Here is a 24,913-nt window from a genome sequence, read left to right as displayed (position 1 = left end):
CAACTTTAGCACTGCCCAAGATACAAGTGTGCAAGCATTACCTGAAGCCAAGAGAGTGGCACCAAAGCTTCTGGGTAATTATTCTGGATAACAGTTGGTAGATGGATGAAGGCAAGAATGGGGAAGGTTAACTTGCTACTTATAAATATTCTTTGAAGTTGATAAAACCTACATTGCCAAAGACTGTAGAAGGAATAGAGGAGTGTGCCCTAAAGGCAATTAGATCTTGTTGTTGGTTGCAGATAGACAAGAGAGGCAAACAGGCTGCCCCTTTGGATATTTGAAGGTGTTGAAGTACCTGAAACGGAATCTTATCATAACCTGTTTAAAGTCACAGAGTACTGAAGCTGTGGTACTCTATTTGGTTGTCAGTAGATGTGAGACTTCAGTAGCACAAGTGAAGTGGAATACTATGAGACAAAGGAATGTGACCTTATGGTAAACTATTGTTGAAGTCGAAGAAGTAGAATCAGAAGTGCTGTGAAGTCATCCTGCCAAACAATACCTACTATGAATCCTAATCTTTTAGACAGAGACATTTTACTGTTAACCAAAAACTGTGTTTCACTAACATTTGCAGAGGTTGTATTTCCTTTGAATTGTCATAATTCCTCTTGGAAAACTGGAAGATGTGGAAAAGCATTGTGGCTGGGAATAACATTGATGCTATTTTGTTAAAGTGGAAAGTCTTGAAGAGAAACTTTGCTGTTGTTGGAACTTTGGTTAGCAAACCTTTACCTTGACATTGAAACATCAAGAACTGAAATGAAACTGTATTAGCTACATGGATTTCCTTGTTTCTTTTTGTTGAACATTGGAGCTGAACTTACCTTGAATCCTGGGTAAGGAAGTTCACCCAAGTTTCTAAGAGGTTATCAAGAAACTGTGAATATCATTGTTGATGTTATTTGAATTGCCATGTAATTTCTTTGTGTATTTGATGTGTAAGTGTGAGGGTCCGACATCCTGTGTTAGAGTGTTGCCATTCAGTTTTGTTAGGCAGGGAAAGAATAGTGACGTGTTTGATAATATTTATAATTTAATAAAATGCCATATTTTGAATAATCATCCAAATGTTGTCTGCCTCATATTGCTGACCCCTCACAATACAGGCTGGCAAACTAGGGGCACTTGGAGATCTGTGCTGTGGCAAACAAGTCAATTTTGTGGTGACCCCACCCGGAGAAGAGGCGAGGAGCTTGGCTCTGGTGGAGCTTCCATTCGTGGCACGATTGTAGCCCTATGCTGAGAGAATCGTAATAGGGTTGTGGATTCCCGGTAGATGAAAAGGAAGGACATACATGTTCCCGTATAACACCCAGTACCAGATCGCTTTTGCTTCCTTGGATAGTATCGGTGAGCGGGTACCACCTTGGTTCCGGATATAAAACATGGTGTTTGTGCTGTCGGTGAAGATGCAAACCACCTTGTTGTGGTTGAATTATTTCAAGGCCCAAAACACTGCTCTGAGCTTGAAAACCTTTATGTGTAGGGCTTTGTCTTCGGGTTGCCACAGGCCTTTAGCGTAGTGTTGGCTCCGTATCCCTCCAGGAAAGCATTGTTGGTGACTGTGGCCTGATGAACTGGGAGATGAAAAGGAACACCCTGCGTGAGGTGCTTGTGATTATTCCCCCACTGGAGATTTCGACGGAATGATGGCGTGAGGGCAATTTTGGCATTCCAAGAACCTGACACTTGCTGCCATCGAGCATCTAGGAACTTCCGGAGAGGCTGCATGTGAAGCCTGCAGCGTAGAACCAATGGGATGCAAGAGGACATCATCCATAGAACAGATTTGATGGAGCAAACTGTTGTCACCTGTAATGTGAACAGTTGTTGAATATTGTGGAGTATGGCTTTGACCCTCTCCTACGAGGGGGTAAGCAAGACATGTTAGGGTGTTAAGCCGTGAACCCAGGAATAGAACATTCTGAGATGGCAATATGCATGTGTTAGGGAGAATTCTCTTATAAGGCTAATTTCCCAAAAGCTAGTGAGTCCCCCAGCAGCTTTGCTGGACTTTTGGAGTTTGTTTATTTTCTCCTGCTAAGAGTGAGACTCTTTTCCTCCCACTCTTAGGCATGATTTGAGGTATGTCTTTGACTTTGTATGTGTTTATGGGCTATGGGGTCTTTTACTCCATAGGGTATCATCTGTTTTTCATGTGTGTTACACAGCACCCTCAGTGCAGTAACACAGGGGTGTCATAGTGACCCCCAAACATAGACTCCATACCCTGGGACTGACTACTGTCTCCCAGGGCATGTAAAGTCGCCATTGACTTTAATAGTCCAAAATTGTGAACAGAACTAGTACAAACCATCATATTGTGGAAGTACTGGAAGGGGTTAATTCGGTTGCCCCTGGGTCTGTTTCTAAGGGGGCACTGTCCAGTCCCCCCTTGTCGAGTTTCTGGCTGGTGGCAGTGGTTACCAAGCAAAATATTCCACTGGAATATTTCCTATGGGATTTTCCCATTGATTTTAAACGCACCACTTTTTTGGTGCAATGCTAAAGATACCGCCGGTTTATTTATTTAATATTAAATCAACGGTTGGGTCTTTTTGCCAGAACTCTTTTCTAAAATGGCGTTCGTGTCCGTCTCTGTAACTCTAACCAAGGTCGAGTCCTTTGTTCCACTTTTTGGCAGGCTTCTCCACAGAAGCCCTCCAACTGGTGCCACTCTGCCTGGGTTCTACAGGATGTGTGGGTGGGGGAATTGGCACCCTGGACTGCGTTCCCTTAGCAACTCAAGTCGCACTCTGTTCTGATTGGGCCAGTGGTGAGCCAATCGGCGCACCACTTAGCATGTTTGAGTGGCAGCTAGGCTGTTGAATGGGGGTTTTTCTGCATAAAAGCAGGGCTTTTGGGACTGGAACTTCCGAAGTCGCCACAGGACCTAAGAATCCGAAGAGGGAAGAAGCTGAGCCATCTGCAACGAGGACACCACCGGTGGAGCCCTGCTGCAACGAACTCACCACTTTCCCAACGACAAGAGAAGATCTTCTGCTGGACGAATCTTCTTCCTTTGAGCTGGTGGGATCAACCAGTTCGCCCCTTTCGCCTTCCAAAGACGTCTCTTGGTGGAATCGCCCGTGCCAAGCACCCCGGCGGCCGGATAGCCAAGCTTCACCACTTTGACCGCAAATAAAAGGAACGCACCTTTTAACCGGCAAACTCCGCGGCTGGTTTCATCCCTGTGCAGTGCATCGACTCCAAGGTTCCTCCTCGACGAGATCCTCGCTTCCCCTGGTCGAAACAACGAACTGCACCACTGCCAAGAACAACTGCCACCGCTGGAGCTTCCTCTCTCTTTAAGGTACTGTGTTCTGCCTGGCCTCCCTTTCCACAGATTGCTAAAGGTGACCCTTAAATCCTTGGCTTTCCAACTGGGTTGGCCCCAAACCTTCTAACTTTACTTCTTGAATCACCCCAACCTCTTCTGAACATTCTGCAAAGACTTTTAGTGCATTTTAAACTGTGTGATCTTGGGCACAGTTCGCTTTGCTCCATTTAAAGTGGGCTTGGCCTATGAACTTTGGCTCTACAGTGTATACTGCCTTTACTCCCTTGCTTTGAACTTCTAAAAGTGTTGGGAACTGTTATTTTTATGCCCTGCCTTTTTCTCTCCCTTTAACCTAACTATTGGAGTGCCATCTAGGTTACACGCTCACATCTGTTTTAACAAATAGTGGTGTTTTAACTCTGACTTGTCTAATAGTTATCAAGGGAGGTGTTTATACTTTACCTGACTGTGTTTTAAATTGCTTTTGATTTAGAGTGCTAGTGTATTGCCTAAAGTGTGTTGTAAATAAATCATTATATACTTTTGATACAAAGCTCTGGTCTTTGTTTGCTCTACTGTGTTTTTGGCCCTATTGTGTATACTCCATATACTGCCCTACTCTTCTTGAGAGAAGTCTGACTGCTCAGCCACAGCTACCAGGTAAATCTGGGTGGTGCAGACTGCTACCAATTGGGTTTATTGCTTACTCCTGTAGTCTTAATCTTCTTGCAATGTTCCCCAAGGGAACTGCACAGGATTCTGCCTAACAGCATGACTTCGGAAAGTTGATGGAGAACCCCAGAGAAGTTAGGCACCTGATGGTCTCCTCAGTGTGTTTGTTGCAAGGCCAGTGGTAGGGAGGGGGTGTGTATTAGCCAGTAGCCCAGGTATGGCTAGACATAAATGCCTGCTCATCGGAGATGGGCAGCCACCGGAGCTAGGCATTTGGTGAAGACTCTTGGAACTGATTTGAGGCCAAAAGGCAGAGCCTTTAATTGATAATGTTTGCCTTATACTATGAATCAAATGAAGCGTCTGTGTTTGTGATGCATGGGAATGTGGAAATAAGCATCCTCCAAGTCTAGAGAGGAGAGAAAGTCTGCTTCTTCTAGTTGGTCAAGAACATGCTGACGCATACCCATGCAAAACCTGTTATTTTTAGGAACTTGTTGAGCTGCCTGAGGTCTGTGACTGGTCAACAACCCACAGACTTTTTTCTCACCAGAAAGTATCTGGCATAAACTCCGGAGCCCCGGAGGTGCGATGGTACAGCTTCTATAGCTCCCTTTTTTAGCAGGGACTTTACTTCGTGTAGAAGAAGTAGTAGATGTAGTTCTCTCTTCTTTATGGGAGGGATGTAGGGGCATTTGCCCAGAAACTCAAGGGTGTGACCCAGTCGAATGATGTTGAGCACCCATCTGTTGGTGGAGATGTTTTCCCAAATGACAAATTGCGACAACCGGTCTCCCACTGGTGTGCTGAAGTGAGGGTGCAGGTACTGGCGCTTGTCTGGCTTGGGGACTGGAGGAAGATCTGTGCCGTCGCCAAGTACCCATGTACGTCTGCAACCTTCCCCTGTATGCCTCCTGCGAGCTGGTGCGAGACGGTTGGCAGTAGGAGGACCTGTAATCTCTGGAGGTCCTAGAGAAATGTCCCTTAGCTGAACAAAAGGGCTGTCTTCGCTGCTGTGGGGTGCCTAGGCAGCGTGCAGTATCCATATCAGCCTTGATGAACTATAGGGTTTTGTCCCAGCAGTGAAAATCACCCTTTTGACAAAGGCGTCCAGCTGCTTGCCCTCCTACTTGTCTGTGGGCACCATGCATAGTTAAGAAGGGTTGGCTGATCTCTTCTGAGCAGCCAAGGATACCACAGAGTCCGCACAGGGCTAGGTATGAAGGCAATTTGGAGCTGTATCTGTCACATTATACTCATTACCCAGGCAATCCTTTTTTGGAGGAGCCAAGAAGCGATTTTCCAACACCAAAAGGCCACCTTCCAAGATGTCGTCTAGCATAGGGATTGTGACTACTGACTTCCTGGAGGCTTTGCGCCTTTCAAATAGGAAACCCTCTTTCCCTTGACCAGGTTGAATAGCGTAATAGCACAAGAGTGCATGCAAGAGCCTATTTCATCTGGAGGCGAGTCATGCGAGGGCACGGAACCGCACGTATTGGAGCAGGCTGAACTTGCAGACAAAGCATTGGCCGGATAGTATCTGGCTGTTCACTGATTTCTTCATGATCTGAGAATAAGGCCTCATCCCCTTGAGGTAATGTGGCAGGTGGTGCTGTAGTCGTCAACAGAGAAGGCACCAAGGTGAAAAGTGGCTTGGCTTGCGTGGTCCTTGGCAAAAAAGACAATGCTGGAGACATTTCCTTGCCCACACGAGCCCCTCTGGGAAACATGGCAAAATCTGGAGCTTGTGACTGCGACACCAATGTGCTGACGACGGTCTAGGAGGCAGAGAAATTCTTGCCAATTTGGTAGAAACGGTAGTCAACTAAGCCATAGTCGACGGGACAACTGTTGACGAGGAAGTGGACAATTTTGATGGTTTGTGGACCATCAACAAGGTCGTCGTCGATGAGGTTCTTGATGTTGACGACTTATGCCTATGGCTCATAGACGGAGTATATGTGGATGTCACTTCTCCGACGAGTGCAAGACGAAGGTGTTGCCTCAACCGTTAACTTGGTCATCGTGGTCGTAGACAAAGCAGTCGTAGACGGGTATATCAACGAAGTGCACAGTGTTATAAGCGTTGACGGTGGAACAGTCGAAGTGTGTGACCTATGTCCCCATTTAAGCTTCTCCCACAGGGAAGGTTCTTCATGCAATCTCAACCTCTTAGATGAGGGAGTATGGTCGCTTGTGCTTATGCTGTGATGCGTTAAAGCAGTATGTTTTCTCCAGGGTCACATATATATAGCTTTTCTTTCTTCCCCCTGTATCTTGTACTATCAGACGACAGAAAACCAAAAAACAGCAAGTTGAGTAGAATACTGGCTGATGAAAAGCTGAGCAAGTGTGTGCGATAAATACAAGGTATGCAATGGCATGATTGAATCAAATGTGTATCTTAAATTGTTCTACATGTTTCATTCATTCATTTATAGAGTTAGAGTACAGACAGAACTCCTAACACGGTTCAATGTGTTTTTATTGTAGACACCCTGAATCCCAAAGTTTAGTGAGAGTGGCACATTATTCAGAGGCCATCCTTGTACCGATGGAGACTGGAGCAGTATTTTTTTTTTTATTAATAGTCGTTTTAGTTGATGAACAACTTTACAACATAAAAAAAACGCAAATTGTCATTACAAAAATTAATAAATTGATATAAAGCAAGGGAAGAGAAAAAAAATACTGTCTTTACAAGCAGAAAAAACACAACCTACAACATTTCCATAGATTCAACAAATGCAATTTAAAATTATCAGTAATTAATATAAAAATGTATTAAAAGGCAATACATAAGAGAAACAACGATTCCCTACGTCCTTTCTATACCATGAACAGGGCTTCTAAAAATCTTTTTATGGCTATATATACAGAAGTTCTATTTGTTGAGAAAAATAGTTGAGAAAAATAGTTTGAGCAGTATTTAGCCTAAGTGCATGGCTAACGAGATCCGGCTGAAACACGTGTCGACGGAGTGTCAAAGAAATAGACCTAAAATTCGTCATTAGCTTGAGGAAGTTATGAATTGTGCATCAAGTATTTTAGTTTATTGTTCTGGTTATTAGACTGGATGTGGTATTATAACAAGGTGGTTGTGTGTGGTGAAAGGAATGAATGTGTATGATGTTGGGATATGCATGTATTCAGTACGATTCATTGTGTTGTCAGAAAATATTGAATCCATTTGTACAGATTTATAAATTGCACATTTTTGATAAACTAAATCCATTGTTGACCTATTAAGAGGTATGAAGACATGAATTCAAACATGTCTAGTTCTGTCTGGTCTTGATCAATATTGTGATTATATATTTGATGACATCCTGGAAGATCAAGACCAGATCAAGCACCCCTGTTTATTATATAAGATGGAGCAATGATCCATGTCGTGGTCCGGGAGCAGACAATATAAGCACTTGTCATGGTGGTCCTCGACAGATATTTCTGAGGCAATACTTCATACAGGCCTTGAAAAGGGCGTTCTTTGCACCCATCATCGCAGCGAATGAGGAAGGCCTCAAACTGGTAAAATCACATGGTCAAGAAGATACGCCGATTGTTGGGATCTTCAACGCAACTGGTGCCCGTAGCCGGTAGTCACTAAAGTGACTGATGTTGAAGAAAACTATTGACAAATCTCTCAAAAATAGCACAAACATTTGGATATTTTGAGGAGCGAAACAACAGGACTCCCAACACGTAAATGTGCAGTAAAAATCTGAAGATGGACAACAGGATTGGAGCTAAAGAGGACTAATGTCATTGGCGTGGGCAATATGACCCAGAGTGAAAGCAATAGGCTATATAAGTGACACAGTTTTAAGCTTTGAAGCTAAACTACTTTAATATTAACAGAGGATTCCCAACCTGCTGATAGGGGGAATATTCATGAGCATGTGAATCCATGAAAGATCCAATAATGGAGTAAATTAAATACTCAGAAGAAAGATGGAATCTTAGTGTACTACTTTCTGTTACAAATTGCAATTTCTTACCTTGCAGATCAGATGTTTCCTCAAAGCTTTTATCATTAACATCTTGAAAGAAATAAACATTGTATTAGCAAATTGAAAATTCTAATACATATAACACAAACTATTGAATTACATTATTAGCTAGTTAAAATGCACAGTACAACAAGAACAGGGTTTTGCAATATCCTAAAATTAACAGTGTTAAACAAAATGAAAAAATGTATTACTTACTTTCGGTAATATTCTAATGGAGACTATAAATCCTCCCTCAGATTCCTCATCTTCTGAAATCCCTTCCCATACTCAGTCTGCATTTGGACCATTTATTTATTTATGCATTTATTAAGCACAATCAACACTTGGGCATCAAGGAGCTGGTACAAACAGGCAAGGCAGACATGGTAACGTGTTTACAAGTGTGCTGGAACAAATCGACAAGGCAGTCCTGATAACTTATTTATATATGCAGTTTACGTTAGGGAATAGTTGAGTTTATGCGAGAGGTAAATTTGCAGAGAAATGGAAAGTCTTGCGATGTTTCCGGAACACCCAGTAAAATTGTTTAGCTCTGAGTAATGGCAGTAGAGAGTTCCAAGTCTTGGAGGCATTTTCCCATAGCCACCAGGTGGAGCTGTGCAGCTCTGAGGTCCGTATCATCAAAGGTCCTTTGCGCCTTCAGGCACTGGAAGGGACGTCATCCATACATATACTGGACGCATCTGTGCCATCTTCCTCAGTTTCACCTTGTCACCTAAGGCATACGGGAGGAGCAAAAGGACTGTCACATGCAAAATAAGTTCAAAAATGTGTAAAACTACCATTGCTGGTTATTCTGACTACTTAATTACCAGTGCAGGTGGGAGGTGGGATGGTGATGAGGAATCGGTGGGAGGAATTATTGTATGCATCAGGAAGATGGTAAGTAATCTGTTTGAATAGATACTTTCCTCTCACATATTCCTCAGCTTCTGAAAGACTAGCAACATCATGACACAAAGTACAATGGATGTGAGAGGACGCAAATGCACAAACATAGAAGGATGTTCTGCTGGAATGACCAGCCCATTTTAGCATCCTTATCAGTCAGGGAATCCAGATGGTAATGCTTGGTGAAAGTGAGTAGAGAAGCCCTGGGACAGCTTGGCAAATATCCATGACGGGAAAACCCCTTTGCAAGGCAGACGTAGCTTTGTGACCGATCATGGAAATAGCATCCAGCCCTTCTGGAACCTCCTTGTGTGCCACTTCATTGCAGGTTCTGGTGCATTGGACAGTTCAACTAGAGGAGGTGTGCTTTGAAATGGCCCTCCACCTCCTTAGACATGTAATCCCTACAAAAAGCTGGTTCTCCAGGTGCTGTTCGTTGGTTCTCCAGTGGCAGAAATCTAGAGTTGTTCTTAGGTAGTCTATGGAACCTCTTTTCAGCCTTACAAGGATGAAGCAGTGAGACAAACTCTGGGATATTTTGCTGTTGACGGAATTTAGAGACCATCTTGGGCAAAAATCGAGGCCACACCCTCAAGCTAACCATTTATTTGGCAAATTGCAAGAATGGAGGAGAGATGGACAAAGCCTGTAAATCTGACTCCCTTGGTGAAGTAAGGGCCACCACGAAGATGATTTTGAAGAAAAAAAGCCATGAATGAATAGGCTCAAACAGACCCACCATTAGTAAAGCTAAAACCAAATTAAGATCACAAGGAGTAACAACAAAGGGCTTGGGAGTAAAGGCATTGGTGAATCCCTTAAGAAAGTGAAAAGCCATTGGTTAAACAAATATGAGCCTTGCTTAGGCATCATATAGAATATTGTAAAAGCTGCAAGATAACCTTTTACTACTCGGATATGTAATCCGGATTGCGCCCATGATATCAAAAACTCCAGAACTGTGCCGTTGGAGCACAACAACAGGACAAGCTCTCCATCACAGCACAAACATGTACGTTTGTGAGACAATCAAAGATGGACTTGGCCAATGGGTACGTTGCCAAGAGCATCACACCAAGAAACCTCCTTGGATAGACCTCAATCCATTTACCTAAACTTCTCAATAAGTAGGCATGTTGTCTCTGTGTCCTGGCATTGGGGGAGCACCCAAGTCGGCATCATACAATCTTCCCTCCATGGATATTCGAAGAGAGTAGCTTGTCAAGGATGACTGGTTAGCAGGTCCTCCCTGCACAGGACAGAACAATTAAAACTAAGGTTGTTCAGCTTTGCTTCACCTTTGTCAGCACCAAATGAATCAGCATCAATGCATCACCGAAGGAGCTCTCCACTGGGATACCTCACACGACTTGCTAAAGCTGGAATCACATAGATCGATTTGGTAAGACCCCACTTGGAGAAGAACTGCTCCGCAATCTCCATGGTTCATCTCCAAATCGTGATACACCCTGAGAGAAGACTTGGTGCTTCTGCCTGACTGTTCTGACTGCCAGCCAAGTACAATGCTGTTAGCCATCTTGTTCTCAATCAACCAAAGGCACATTACCTCTCTTCAGAGCTTGAGCGACTTCACGCCACCAAGATTGTTACTCTAGTGGATGGCAGTGGTCTTTCAGTGAGGACCTAACCAGTCAAACATCTGAATAATGGTAAAAAGGATCACAATGTTTGTTTGTTTATTACTTGTATTGCGCAGCAGACCCGTAGGTATTAGGGCGCATTGCAAAAGATAAATCACAGTTTAGTTACACATAAAATGTACAGTGACAGAAACAATTGTTATACAGGCAGGCAAATTATATATATACATTGCAAAAGATAGCTTGCAGCTTAGTTACACATAAAATGTACAGTGACAGAAGCAATTGATATACAGGCAGGCAAATTATTTATATACAGGATATATACATATGGCATTTGGGCTGAGATCAGACACATAGGAGGTTTACAAGGTAATAGTCAGAGGCGTGAAGGCGGCAGAAGTAGTAGGCTGGTCTGGTAATGGGGGAAAACCTAGAGGTCAGCGCCTTTGAGTCGCAGTATAAGGTTATGTCAAAATATTTGGTACGAGTGCTCCACTCTTAGTGGGGAGGGTAGCGAGTTCAAAATTTGGGCTGCCTTGACCTGGAAACTGCTAGACAAACTTACCAGAGTTCATGGCAAGTTGACATGGAAGGACTTTTCCTGGCCTTCCCACAGACTGCTAACTCTACGTTTCTACAGATAAGCTTCCCATCCTATCACGGAAACGTCTGACCAGGGTGATTGTTCACCCCAGCTGCTGGAATTGGCTTCCTCAACCCCAAACAAGGTTGGTTGCGGATGCCCACCAGGGCAGGCCCCTGCAGATCTGTGGTAGGCCAGGCTAATGTCCACAATATCCCCACTGAACTGAGATCACGTGCTCTTCAGGGACCACAGTTGTGACTGCATCCAAAGAATTACTGATTGAACTATGAAGATGGAGGACGCCATAAGACCTAATCCTCAAGGAAACTCCAGAGGGCATTACGCATTCAAATGGAAGAGGTCTACCATGATCTGGATGCGTATGACTCTTGCTCAGATAACAAAAAAACAAGCCGCACCCCTTATCCAGGACTACCACTAAAAACTGCAGGCACCTATAGAGGATTAAGACCACATTTCTTTAGGTCGAGGAAGAAACAAGGTTTGTTGAGAAGACTATATGTCGTCCCAAGATCCACTAATGCTGATTCTTAAGATTTAGCCTGCAGAAGGCATTCGCTGAAGAATGGAAAGCAATGCACAAACTTCCTATGAAGATGAGCAGCCATCACCATCATTACCTTCATGAACACTCTGGGTGATGAAGTTGGGCCAAATTGGACCACTGCGAACTGCTGAACGCTCCCGACCATGAAACCAAGGTATTCCCAATGTTTCAAGCGGATAGGGGTGTGAAAATGCATGTCCTGTAGATCTATAAAACAAGCCAATCCAATCACGCAACCCCAAGGCCTAGCAGAGCTGTACTACTGTTATCAACCTGAGTTGGTCCTTTCAGAATTGCTTGTTGAGTACCACCATATTTAGGATGGGTCAGAGTGCTCCAATCATGTTATGTACCATGAAGTAACATGAATACTAGCCTTTTCCAGCTCTCGCTGATGGAAAAAGCTTCACCAATAAAGTAAGCAGGAGCAGATCTATTTGGAGGATGAGCACCATGAATGCCATCTTAAAACAATATCAGGACAAGGTTAAAATCAGAAACTCTAGAACAATTGTCATGGACGATAAGGATTATTGTGAAGACTGAGTTTACATTTGTCAAACGATTATGAGACCAAAAGCATTGTATCAAAGGAAAATGCAGGCACATCCCCCACAGGGCGTTCAGATATAGAAAGCGATACAAAAATACCAACACCCTCATCTTGTCTCAATTGAGGTCATGGCTAGTGATATAGCATCAAAGTAAGCCAAAGTAATTGTTTAGCTCATATAGAAAGGTAAAAGTATGGCAACAGGAGAAATACCATCAAACATGTAAGATTTCAACACAACTCACTCACCACACAATATTACAACATGTTCAGTAAACAAGAGGCAATAGAGGTGGAAACAGAAGACAGTCTTAGAAAGAAGAGGGGAGAACAAGTGAACCCGGACAACGGGACCTTTAAGACGAGGTAACAGTATCTGGGATGGATGGCCATGCAGATCTTACTCAAACATCAATAATCAGAACAAATCAAGAAGTTGGCAAAAGGTAAAGCTGTTTTAATAACAAGTCTTTAAAACAGGGAGTACAACGGACATCAACGGACGCCGCAAAGACTTATCACAACATAATTCTTAAAAACATTGCCTTTATACTAAATATTCGTCATGAGTGAAGTAAGGATCCATGGCAAATAAGAAAACCTACTAGGGGTTGTGGTTGGTCAACGGGGAACATCTACATATACTTTCTATGGGCTACAAGGACGTGATTGGATCTCTAAGGTCAGGTGGGCAACTAAGCACATCCCAAGTGCAAGTCATCTTCCTTGTCATGAAAATATACGACATACTATTGGCTTATCAAACTATAGTGCTCTTTGCTACGTGGCCCTCTACAATTGGTTGGCACACTTGTACCCTTCTGGAAGTTTCTGCACGCTAGCAAAAGGCAACTGGGACTCCAGGTGGTGGGGATTTTGGTCTGGTCATACCTCCCCACCCAATTAGCCCAACATCCATCATCACTCCTGCGGTCTGTCATTTAATTAATACCTGTAAACTTGGCCTTGCAGAGGCACAATGCGCCTGGGAATAAAAGGGAGTGAAGCATGGTCTTATCTTCTGGTCTCGGTGTAGCTCAACCCAAAGTCCATTCTCATCCGATTATGTGACTGGAGACCACGTTTTTGAGCTCTTTGTTGTATTTTAATACCATTAAATGAAGAAATCTTGGCACCCTCAATGGTTTTCATTACACCTCAAACAGGAGTTGAGCTTGCTTCTCACATTTATGTATCTTCTTGAGTACATGGCAAGGCTCTCGTCGGCCCCGACACTTGACTCAGGGCCAGGCAAGCCTTTCTCGAATCTTCCTTCGCTGTCCGCTATTATTCTACTGCGCCACACTTCCAATTCTTCCATTCCTTAAGTGCGTTGTGGAACATCCAGATTCTATATATTCCTATATATATACATTGGTGCATCGTCGCAATCTATTCACTCCATAGCCAGCCTTATGTTTACTTTGTCTACTTGCGTCACTGCGTCTGTACAATTGTAAAATGGTTTTACATTTTCTTCGGTGCTTCTTCGCACATGCAATCTTCATTTCTAGGGTGAAATGTAGCATACTTGATCACTTCACCATCAGGTTCTATAGGGTCTATATCCTTACTTCATATATATCTCTTCTGTGTGCGTCACCTCTACTTCATATTCATCACCAGTTCTTTCTTTCATTCATTAATTTTCACACTTCTTCTGGAACTTCCTTCAGAAGATCATAATTTCTTCGTGGATACATGTAGGGTTTTCTCAATGGATACCTTGTTTCAAGGACTTTTCACTATATAGGCACTCTCAATGGTATTGCACATGACGCAATTTCCAGTTGCCAACATATAGGCAAAATAGGAGTGGAACTTCTGGTAGAGCTCCTTGGCTCCTCCTCTACACTCCCCCATATGGGCGATTCATCAACCACTCTCCCATCAGTCTTCACATCTAGACATCCTCGTCTGAAGAAATGTTTCTTTGGAGTCCATATCTTTATTACTCGTTTCAGGCATCCTGCTGACTTTACATGCTCATCAATATTCCAGGTCATAAGAATGCACTGTCCATTCGGACTGTAGTAAATCCATCTTCCCGCATACTTCTTGTGGTTTCTTGGATACAGGAATTTTGTTCCCTCAGGTGCGTGAATACGAGCCTTTACATAGTCTCTGATTTCTTCATCTGTCAGCTCTTTGGGTTTGAACCCAGACTCAATATCTATCATGATCTTCATTCCTGTCGCATTCTTTGCAGTCTTTTTGCACTGTGCGATTATAATCCTAACCACACAGAATACAAACATGATCATCATTAACAGGGCTCCAAGGAACTTGAAAATGTTCGCCATCCATTGTGGAACCAATGAGAAGATTGACGCAAACCAGCTGTCATCAGCAATATCTTCTACTTCATCTTCCATTTTGACGTGCAAGTTTGTCAACATCGTTATGGCCTCTGTCAAGGTGGAATTCTCTTCATCATGAGAAAATATGAATGTGTAACATGATTCTCAGATTTTGGCACAAAAACCTCCATCCATAGCTGTAACATATCTGTTCTGAAGAGTCATATGTCATATGGCTCTCAGCACTTCCTTGATAGCATTGAATCCCTTTACCGTAGTATTGATTGTCTGCAAAAGCTCCCATCTAGTTATATGTAACCACTTGGCATTTGCCATCGTCTGGATTCCCAGCACGAAGATAACTGTAAAAACTGAAGCAGTCTTGCTGAATAGTCTGTGTTCACTTGGGCTTTCTTTAAAGCCTGCAAAAGAGGTTTGGTATATGAACTATAATCAAATACCCACGCTCTAACATAGTTACACAATCCCAAAAACTGCTGCATTTCCTTTATCATGTGCAGTTTTGAGGTTTTCAAAATCGCCTCAGCTCTTTCAGGTGTAGCCTTGTTTCCTTCATGTGAAATCAACTGACCTATGTACAACACCTCTTCCTGGCAATATTGTAGCTTTTCCTTATCTACCTTATATCCTTTGTCTGCCAAAATAGTCATCAATCGGATTGAATCTTGCCTAAACTCATCTTCTGTCGTACTACAAACAAAAATGTCATCTATGTACTGCAGCACAACAATTGGCAAATCAATATTGCTCAGGTCCATCTGCAGGACCCTATCACAGATCAATATGGACTCACAGTACCCTTGTGGCAAACGAGCACTCTTTAGCTTAGTCTGGCGGAATGTAAATGACTTGATGTCTTGAGAATCCTTACACGATGGGATTTACAAAAACACATTTTTCAAGTCAATCACTGCGAAATATCGTGCCTCTGTGGGAATAGTATATAAAATCCTTGCAGTATTTGGAAATCAAGGAAACTCTGCCTCTACAATCTGGTTAATCAGCCTCATGTACAGAATTAAACACCACAACCCTCCCTTCAATTTTTTCACAATGTACACGGTCGTATTGCACAGTGACTCTGACGTCACCAAGATGCCTTGTTCCATCATAGTCGATGTAGTCTTAAAAAATACCCTCATCTGCCTCTCGAGACATTGGATACTGCCTTGCTCGAGGTAAAATTGCTCCTGGTTTCAGTTTAATCTTAACTTATCTCACCCCCTCAATAGGTCTATGTCATAAGGGCCTGTAGTCCATAAGGGGGTTGGCACCTTTTCCATGTCATCATCAAAAAATGCCGGACGCTGCCGCAGATTCACCATTCGCTGTGGGATTTCCCTTCTCTCGGTTCTGACCCAATACGTAATACTCATTTCGAATACTACTTCATCGTCTGATGGATCATCCCGAAACATGTCTTTATCTGTGACATCAGTCAATCTATACCCTTCCCCAATGGCAATTACCGTTCTCCATGGCGTGCTTTCATCATCAAATCCTTCAAGCATGGCTAATTCCCTTCGTACTATAGCTGCCTGCAACTGTAAAGGAAAAATCTGCTCCCCGCTTCATCCATAGGTATCTGTCTCCTGAACAAAAATGCATCAGGTATTCTCATAATCTTTTCCATTAAGCCAGGTAACCATGTTAGCAAAATACGTACCCCATACAGAAAAACGTCTGGCTCGAATGGCGCTCCTCGCAGAGCTATCTACCCTGTAAATGCCATAATAAATTCTCCCACATTTAAATACTGTAATCCCTGGAGTGGAGCACACTATTCCCTCATCAGTGAAGGAAACTGTCATATTTAATTTCGTCATTAAATCTCTCACCAGAATATTAACTGGTGTCTGCCTTGAATACAATAAAGGTACAGACATATCACATTCTCCTATAGAGACTGTTAATTCATCAGTAAAAGGAACTCTACTTGTAGCTCCAGAGAAGCCTTGAGCATCCATGGCATTTCCTGATAACAAAAACTTCCCCTCTCGTATACATGAGCGAGTTGCTCCAGTGTCTACTAAAAAAGAAAAAGATTTTCCTCCTATGGTAAAATCAACCCTTGGTTCCTTCTTGAGGATTTGGTGTCACCAATAGTACTGAACACATGAAGTCACCCTGTGAGCTGTCCTAATGTGTGTACATGCTTATTCCCGTGCCCGTGAAATGACTTCCTCCCGCAATAGTGACACCCCCCTACTCTAGGAGTCAATAACTGTCCTGTGTTTGCACTCTGCTATATCTGCATGGGTGCATGCTGTGATTGCCCTTGCAGCGGATTCAATGGTGCTTGCTAAGCCTGTTGCGTTTGCGGCCCTTGTGTTTGATACACTGTCTGATCTTGGGCAAACCTGTCCCTCCCTTGTGGGCTGTACTCTGGAGGATAAGCTGTCCCCCCTCTTGAGAATTGCCAATTCCGTACAAACCCTTGGCTCCCACATGTTTACGCAATATGTCCTGTCGTACCACAAGACAAACATATAGGAGGCAACCTCCTCAATTACCCACCATGCACATTTTGGTCATCATTTTGCAGATTCTGAAACCAGCCTTGGTTATTTTGAAAACCACCCTGATTATTCTGAAAACCACCTCTTGCTCTAAAGCCTGTGCCTCTGCTTCTCGGTATAAACCCATTTCCTCCTTGATCCAACCTGTGTCGATTACTCACCTGTGGCACACCTGCTACCTGCTGCGTTCCCAGCCCCTCTCCGCTTGTCAGTACTGCTCCTTCTATAGCGTACTTTGATAATTTCTTCTGGACTAACTTAGCTTCCTCAAGCTTCCTAGCATCCTCCCTTTTCTTATTTTTCTCTTGCAGTAATTGGCAATGATAAGCGATAGTCAGCTTTATCTCTGGCCATGGCTTCGCTTCCATTCCCACTAGCTTCTTAAGCTGTCTCTGTACCTGTTCTGGCAACCCCTAACACAAAATGTGTTAAAATACTGGCACAGATTTCCCTCAATGCTCTCATGTTTTCAAGGTCCACTGTTCCTGAACATTTTCAATATAAGCAAGCGGATCTTCATTTTCTTGCATCTTACGTGCCATAATTGCACCCATGTCTGACTTAAGAGGATGCTGTAGTCGGAGCGCTTTCTGGACAACCACCCTACTATTCTTAAATGGTGCTCCATCATGAGCCGTGTTCTGTGCTGTGACACTCAAATAACCTGCTCTCGTCCATATATCATCAGCTCTTTCCGCAAGAATGGCTGCTAGGAGAGCTTTAATGTCCCTTATAGCTAAGGTGTTTCCTCCTGTCATCTTTTCTAACTCATAAATCCATTTCCCCGTACCCGCCGTTAAGCTGGGGAGTTTGCATCTTTAATTGTCCTTGTGCATTTGGAGCCAAGGGATATACTGCAGTCTGGCCCCTCCTTTCTCTAGTAGGGGGAATTGCATAAACCCAAATCCCTAATCCGCTCCCATTGTCTGCCTACTCATAGTGGGAATAATAGTCCCCGATTGCCTTCTACCTGGCAATGACATCAAGCTGCTCACATATGGTGGCGAGTCTCCCCTCTCGCTATGTGATCGCCCTCTAGGTCATTCTGGGTATGCCATAGGGTCTGGCGTTCTATCTTTAGGTTGGTCTAAATCCGACCATTTACTTTCTTATCTGTCTGCAGACTTCCCCCAGGACCGCATGGACTTTCTCCCTCTTGCCCACGGGAGGTTTCCCTTTCTTCGTCTGACATGTCTAGTCCCCAACTAGTGTGGCTTTTGTCTTTCTCAACTCTGTTTAAGGTTAGCCTGTCCAAAGACAAGGCTCTATGGTCAAGACTAAACAGGCTTCTTCCTTTCCTCGTGACTGGGCACCTGTGAGTCGATCTTCCTTTCCCTTACTTCTCGACTCAATTTTTGTCCTCATTTCTTAATAAGCTTTATCGATTCTATTGCTGATACTTCCTATCTCAAAATTTTCCTCTAGGTTTACCCTAGATGGTCTTGGCATTACTCCTTGTGACGGGAGAAACTCCTCTATGTTGCCCCATGATATTACTGGACTTGGTTCCATCAGCTCTTTCTCAATACGATCAATATCATGTGCCCTCAGTCTCCTTTTGTGTTCTATTTCTTCATCTAATTCCCTTTGTTTTCTCGGTTCCCATCTAATTTTATCCACTCCCTGTCTGTCATTTGCTTTACGCGCCTCTTCGTCTTTGATTACTTTTATCTCGTAATTTCTGTTCTTCCTCTTCTTCTGTCTTCTTGTCTCGTCTATCTCGTTCTTCGCCAATTGTCATGCTTTCTCTGTTCTTCTGCCCTTTCTTCCTTTCTAAGTTGTTCCTGTTGATACATTTGTTCTCGCCTTTGTCTACTCTTCCTTTTATGCTTATCTTCTTTTAATCGCTTCTCCCGTTCCCTGCCGTTTCTGTCTTGTTCGTCTTGATCTTCCCCTTGCCTTACTTCCTTGATGCTCTTCCCATCGAGTTTAAGCAATATCTGTCCGCCCATCCATTAGTTCTGTACGAGCGTAACCTTGTAAATTCTATCTCTTTCTCCTTTCCATCTCTTAATCTCTGGCTCTATATCTAAAGATATGCTTGGACATTCACTCTTCTCCTCTTTATCTTGCGGGACCTTAGAGGGCTCCTCCTTTCCTTTAGCCCTTTCTCTTTCTGGACTCTCATCACTGCTATAAGCAGGCGGTTCAGATATCGGATTACTATATTCTATCGCCGCTTTTACTTCCCTCAATGAGTGCAACCTGTCATCTTTCATACTATAGCCATTTACTTCAGGCACGGTAGGGGGGAGCAGAAGGCTTGGCACCCTCCTCTCTACAATGATTAAGCATCCAATCCTCAGGAGGCAGATCTTCCCGTTCCTTCTGGTACATTTTCCAAAGCTCTAAACTAGCTAACCTTTTCTCCAATTTCTTCCCTGTTTACGCAGCGTGCAAGTATGTGGTCATGTGTTGCAAAACTGCTTTTGATAGCGATCCCCCCTTTTGTCTGAGGTACCCTTAATCCATTCTGCACTATACTGTTTAAGCTTAGATGCATGTTTTGGCAGTTGCTTACACAGATGCATTAATGGATTAACATCCCCCATTGTGACAAGTCTGAATTGACTGTCAATACTAACCATTACTTTACACAAAATATGTTTCTGAAAAACAACAAATATGAGCGCACACCAACAGTCGCCGCTCAAAGTCTCTAATTCACAAATGTACTCCAATCTACTCATTTCAACCGGCGCCGATAATAACTAAAGTAACATTTTGCTGTCTACCCAACACAACCTTTCCTTGTCGCTCTTCGACACTTCACCTATACATAAAACACACAAACAGACAAACTAGTCAACTTTCCAACATATACTTCCTCAGCGCTCTTTGCTGCTATTACTTGCCCCTAATTACTCTTATAGAAGTGTGAGTCGTCTCCTCTTATAGATCTATCTATATGCAGCCTAGTTTTACCCACTTGGGTTTTGAGACGCCTCCATCTAGACACTTTTTAAGTGTAGAACACTGGCCTTTATCTCAGACGCTCTTCGTCTCTGATGCTCCTCATCACATATATATATTTATTTACTCAATCAACCTCCCGTTACTCTTCACTATCATTAGAATCCCCCGTTCTCACTTTGTTTTGCCACATCCTTCAATCCACACTTGTGTCGCGCCTTGAAACACTTGTGTATAGGCGCGTTACAAATGCCATATCATATCATATCACTCAGCATTCGCCTTTCGGCTCTTGACACTCGGGATCGTCTCCTCCTCCAATCGGCCACTTTCGCCTTCGGTCTGCTCAGCGCCTATGGAAATCAGGAGGGATTTCGTGAAAGAGGGACCTGTCCCACCTATATCTTCTTTACTTGCAAGTTTGTCAATGTTCGGCCGCTCTCAACAGGAAACCTTGCGTTCTTCAATATTCTGCAATTCTGCAATCTCTAAGGGCTTACTGGGATCGATGGGTCTGAACCATCCTCTGCTACCAAGTTAACCCTGACAACAGGTCCTTTAAGATGAGGTAACAGTATCTGAGATGGATGGGGATGCAGATGTTACTCAAACATCAATAATCAGACCGACTCAAGAAGTTGGCAAAAGGTAAAGCTGTTTTAATAACAAGTCTTTAAAACAGGGAGTACAACGGACATCAACGGACGCCACAAAGACTTATCACAACATAATTCTTAAAAACATCGCCTTTATACTAAATATTTGTCATGGGTGACATCAGTATCCATGGGAAATAAGAAAACCTACTAGGGATTGTGGTTGGTCAACGGGGAACATCTACATATACTTTCTATGGGCTACAGGGACGTAATTGGATCTTTAAGGTCAGATGGGCAACTAAGCCCTTCCCAAGTGCAAGTCATCTTTCATGTCATGAAAATATTTGACATATTATTGGCTTATCAAACTATAGGGCTCTTTGCTATGTGGCCCTCTATAATTGGTTGCCACACTTGTACCCGTCTGGAAGTTTCCACACGCTAGCAGAACACAACTGGGACCCCAGGTGCTGGGGGTTTTGGCCTGGTCATGCCTCCCCACCCAATTAGCCCAACATCCATCATCACTCCTGCGGTCTGCCATTCAATTAATACCTTTGAACTTGGCCTTGCAGAGGTTCACTGAGCCTGGGAATAAAAGGGAGTGAAGCACAGTCTTATCTTCTGGTCTCGGTGTAGCTCAACCCAAAGTCTATTCTTATCCGATCATGTGACTGGAGACCACGTATTCAAGCTCTCCGTTGTATTTTAATACCATTAAATGAAGAAATATTGGCACCCTTGGTGGTTTTTATTACACCTCAAACTGGAGCTGAGCTTGCTTCTCACGTTTTTGTATCTTCTTCAGTACATGGCAAGGCTCTCGTCCGCCCTGACTCTTGACTCTGGGCCAGACAAGACTTTCTTGAATCTTCCTTCGCTGTCCGCTATTATTCTGCTGCGCCACACTTCCAATTCTTCCATTCATGGGGTCCAAGTTTGCTTAAGTGCGTTGTGGAACATCCAGATTCTATATATTCCTATGTATATATATTGGCGCATCGCCGCAATCTATTCACTACATAGCCAGTCTTATGTTTACTTTGTCTACTTGCGTCACTGCGTCTGTACAATTGTAAAATGGTTTTACATTTTCTTCGGTGCTTCTTCGCACATGCAATCTTCATTTCAGGGGCGAAATGTTACATACTTCATTACTTTGCCATCAGTTTCGATAGGGTCTATATCCTAACTTCATATATATCTCTTGTGTGTGCATCACCTCTACTTCATGTGACATCACCAGTTCTTTCTTTCGTTCATTTTCACACTTCTTCTGGAAACTTCCTTCAGAAGATCATAATTTCTTCGTGGATACATATAGGGTTTTCTCAATTGCTACCTTGTTTCAAGGACTTTTCGCAATATTGGCACTCTCACTGCTATTGCACATGCGCAATTTCTGGTTGCCAACATATAGGCAAAATAGGGGCGGAACCTCTGTTAGAGGTACTTAGCTCCTCCTCTACACAAGAATGAGAGCAAGATTAGGCTTGAAGAAACAATTAAGGAAAGGTACAATATGAACCTAGTCATTAATTTATCTGACAAGGAATATTCGCAAACTAAGATTGATGTGTTAAACAAGGTGGCTATCTTTCGCACCAACAATTAACAACTATATAGCTATCCAAATAGATACTTACAAGTTCATAAGGAAACTGAAATTGGAAAAAATATTTTAAGTACAAAACTCACATGATTATCAACAAGAGTCTAAGATTAGAGTGAGTGTCCTGACTATACAGGATCTTCGCAACACAAAATTACTATTATCCTTAGCTCAGACCATTGATGTTACAGATCTTACATTACCCAATGATCTTAACATCGACTCTCGTACACTTGAATTACCAGAAATAAAGAGGAAATTCAGATGTATGCCTATTGTGTAAAATGAGAATCTTACAGACACATTTCTTGAAGCCGTAATAATAGGCCTTTACAAACAGATGGACAAAAAATAACTACAAATTTAATAGAAAAATGTATTGCACAGAAAAAGGAATGAGTTATTTAAACTAAGAAGAGATGACAACACTATAATAAAGGAAGCGGACAAGGGCAGGAATGTAGTCCTGTTTTGTTAGTGTTGTTTGTGTACTTCAGCTGGTGCTAAGTAATCTCATATGACCTAGTGGCCCGTGTCACAGACAAATGGCAATTGATACATCTGCACCCAATTACGATTTAATTCGTCCGGTGTGCATTACAAATACTTCACTTCAATTCAATTCAAATCAGTCAGACTACATTATTCATGCAGAAAAACATCTGAACACACAAAGGTGTTGGAAGAACCCTACCTGGACCATAATGCGGGGACAAGGGCGCGGGTGTTGGCCCAGGAGGGTGTTCTGGCCCAGGAGGGCCCCCATACTTGCGTGCAAGCCACGCCCCCTCCACTACTTCTCCCAGGACTCTCGGCCCGCCAGGGTGAAGCCCGCGGGGACAAGGGCGCGGGTGTTGGCGTCCCGCGGAGGGTGTTTGCGGACCCGTGGTGGTGCATCTTCTGGACTTTGTCCCTCTGACCCTGAGGCGGCACACGGACACAGCTGCTTCCTGATTTCCAGGCCACGCCCCCAGGCTCATAAACTTTCTTCCACGGCCCCGCAGCGGTGAAGCCCGCGGCGGGGCAAGGGCGCGGTGTTTGGCGCCGCAGGTGTTGTGCGTGGTGGGAGGCCCTTTCCAGGCGCGGCTGGGGAGCAAGTAAGTGCAGGGGAGTGCTTCTGTGACTGTGCCCGAAGGAGTAAAGGAGTAAAAGCCAGGAACTGTTTCGTGTTTGAGGTCTTGGCTTGGGGGGATCCGCCATGCGCCTACTACAGTCATTAAGGTCCCATAAGGGCCATGTTGTACTCAAGAAACCCTCACCCACTTTGCCTCTCACCCCACCCCTGTGCTGCTCTGAGCCCGCCCCTATTAGTATTGAGCAGTCATCAGCACGTAAAATTGTGGTTATTAAGAGATTGAGCCACCAAGGAGGAACAACTGGAGCCAAGGCCCTTACTGCAGTCTCCTCGCTCATCGACACTGCCCCTGTTGTCGGGGAAGTGACTTCTAGCCACCTCACTTCTCTCTCGCCAGAAATAGAAGCCCAGCAAACTCTCCAAGACATAAGGGACAGCAAAACTGATCTGGAAGGTCTTTGTGTTGGAGGTGATAGAGAGGCTGGTGGTCAGGCTGGCCTGTCTCACCTACTCGGGGGAGGAGGGGGTATAGCAACCAAGGTGGTAACTAAGGAGCCATCTCTAACCATAGAAGTTACCATGGATGGACGGCTGAGTTTGGGAGACTTCGCAGACATAGCCCCAAACAAGGACGGCACGTTAGTTTGTCCAACCCGCGCTGCAAGGGAGTTCCGGGCCCCCACTATGTCATCTTGCCCATCATTTCCGCTTCCTGCCTTTGGTGAACCATGCCCGGGGATGGAGGGGGAACTGGTTCGACATTCAGAGTTTACCAGTGGCTGTCAACCATCCAGCCTCCCCTTTGGCATTTCCCCTGGTACCTCAGTGGGTGCGTTTTGTCCAGAACTTGCACATGCTTTGGATGTTGTAGAGGACTGCGATTGTAACTTTGGCTCTGGAATGGTTGTGGGTTTATCCAGTTCCTCTCCTGCCCCCGTTCCCACAGAGGAGGGACAGCCTATCGACGGCTCCATGCATATCCATCTCCTCCGCTCTCGTAACCCTTGTAATGAGCAAGGGTCTTCATCCTGTTCAGTAGCCAGCCCTTATCTCCATCTCTCCCCACTCAGGACCATCGATCGACCATGTAGTAGCACCAGCATTGACATTGGAACAGGTACTGACACCCCAGCCGGGGGTGTCTCTATACCTAGGGGGGCTGGCTGTAAATGTAATCAAGTGCTGGTGGAGCTAGCAGCTATCAGAACTTTGCTCTCATCCCTCTTAGAATCTAAGGGGTGGGCTTTGAGGGATGGGGTGCCTCTGATTACTCCAAACATGGGCAAGGGTCCCCCCGATCCTCCATGGGTATATCAGGGGGAACAGGCTACCCTGAGCCCTGTTACTGTAGTTCCTACAATCGCCTCCCTTAGCTTGGGGCTGGGGAACGCGGGACCAGCAACTGCCATCAACCCCAGTGCAAGAAGTGCTAAATTTAAAGAGCCCCACTGGTCGCCCGACCCCAAGGTAAAGCCTACCCCCTTGCGGGTCTATGTTCCACAAAGAGAGGGCCCACAATGTGCCAACCCAGGGAAAAAGAAAGTCTATGGCCCACGGGGTAGTGGGGCTCCCTTCCAGCCCCTACCTCATTGTCAGTTCAAACACGCTAGGGTGTTCCTCCACGGGGTTCCTAAACTGGCGAGGGATGTGTATGAATCAAAGGATGCCCTGTTAAATAAAACCTTACACTGGCTA

The 24,913-nt window shown here is 44.0% G+C and overlaps 1 protein-coding gene across 1 annotated transcript in view; it reads right to left on the bottom strand.

Annotated features, from left to right (window-relative positions):
- GTF2I (general transcription factor IIi) overlaps window positions 1–24,913 on the bottom strand; it is a 2,618,156-nt gene that overhangs the window by 101,929 nt on the left and 2,491,314 nt on the right. Inside the window, exon 33 of the mRNA XM_069614749.1 lies at window positions 7,963–8,004. Within this exon, the coding sequence (XP_069470850.1) occupies window positions 7,963–8,004 (42 nt within the window). The remainder of the gene's footprint in view (window positions 1–7,962; window positions 8,005–24,913) is intronic.

This window comes from Ambystoma mexicanum, chromosome 9 (assembly GCF_040938575.1).
Source record: "Ambystoma mexicanum isolate Mex_15411 chromosome 9, UKY_AmexF1_1, whole genome shotgun sequence".
In the NCBI taxonomy this organism is placed as follows: Eukaryota; Metazoa; Chordata; class Amphibia; order Caudata; family Ambystomatidae; genus Ambystoma; species Ambystoma mexicanum.
The sequence above is the reverse complement of the archived record's forward strand: the minus strand, read 5'-3'. Positions and strand labels throughout refer to the sequence as shown.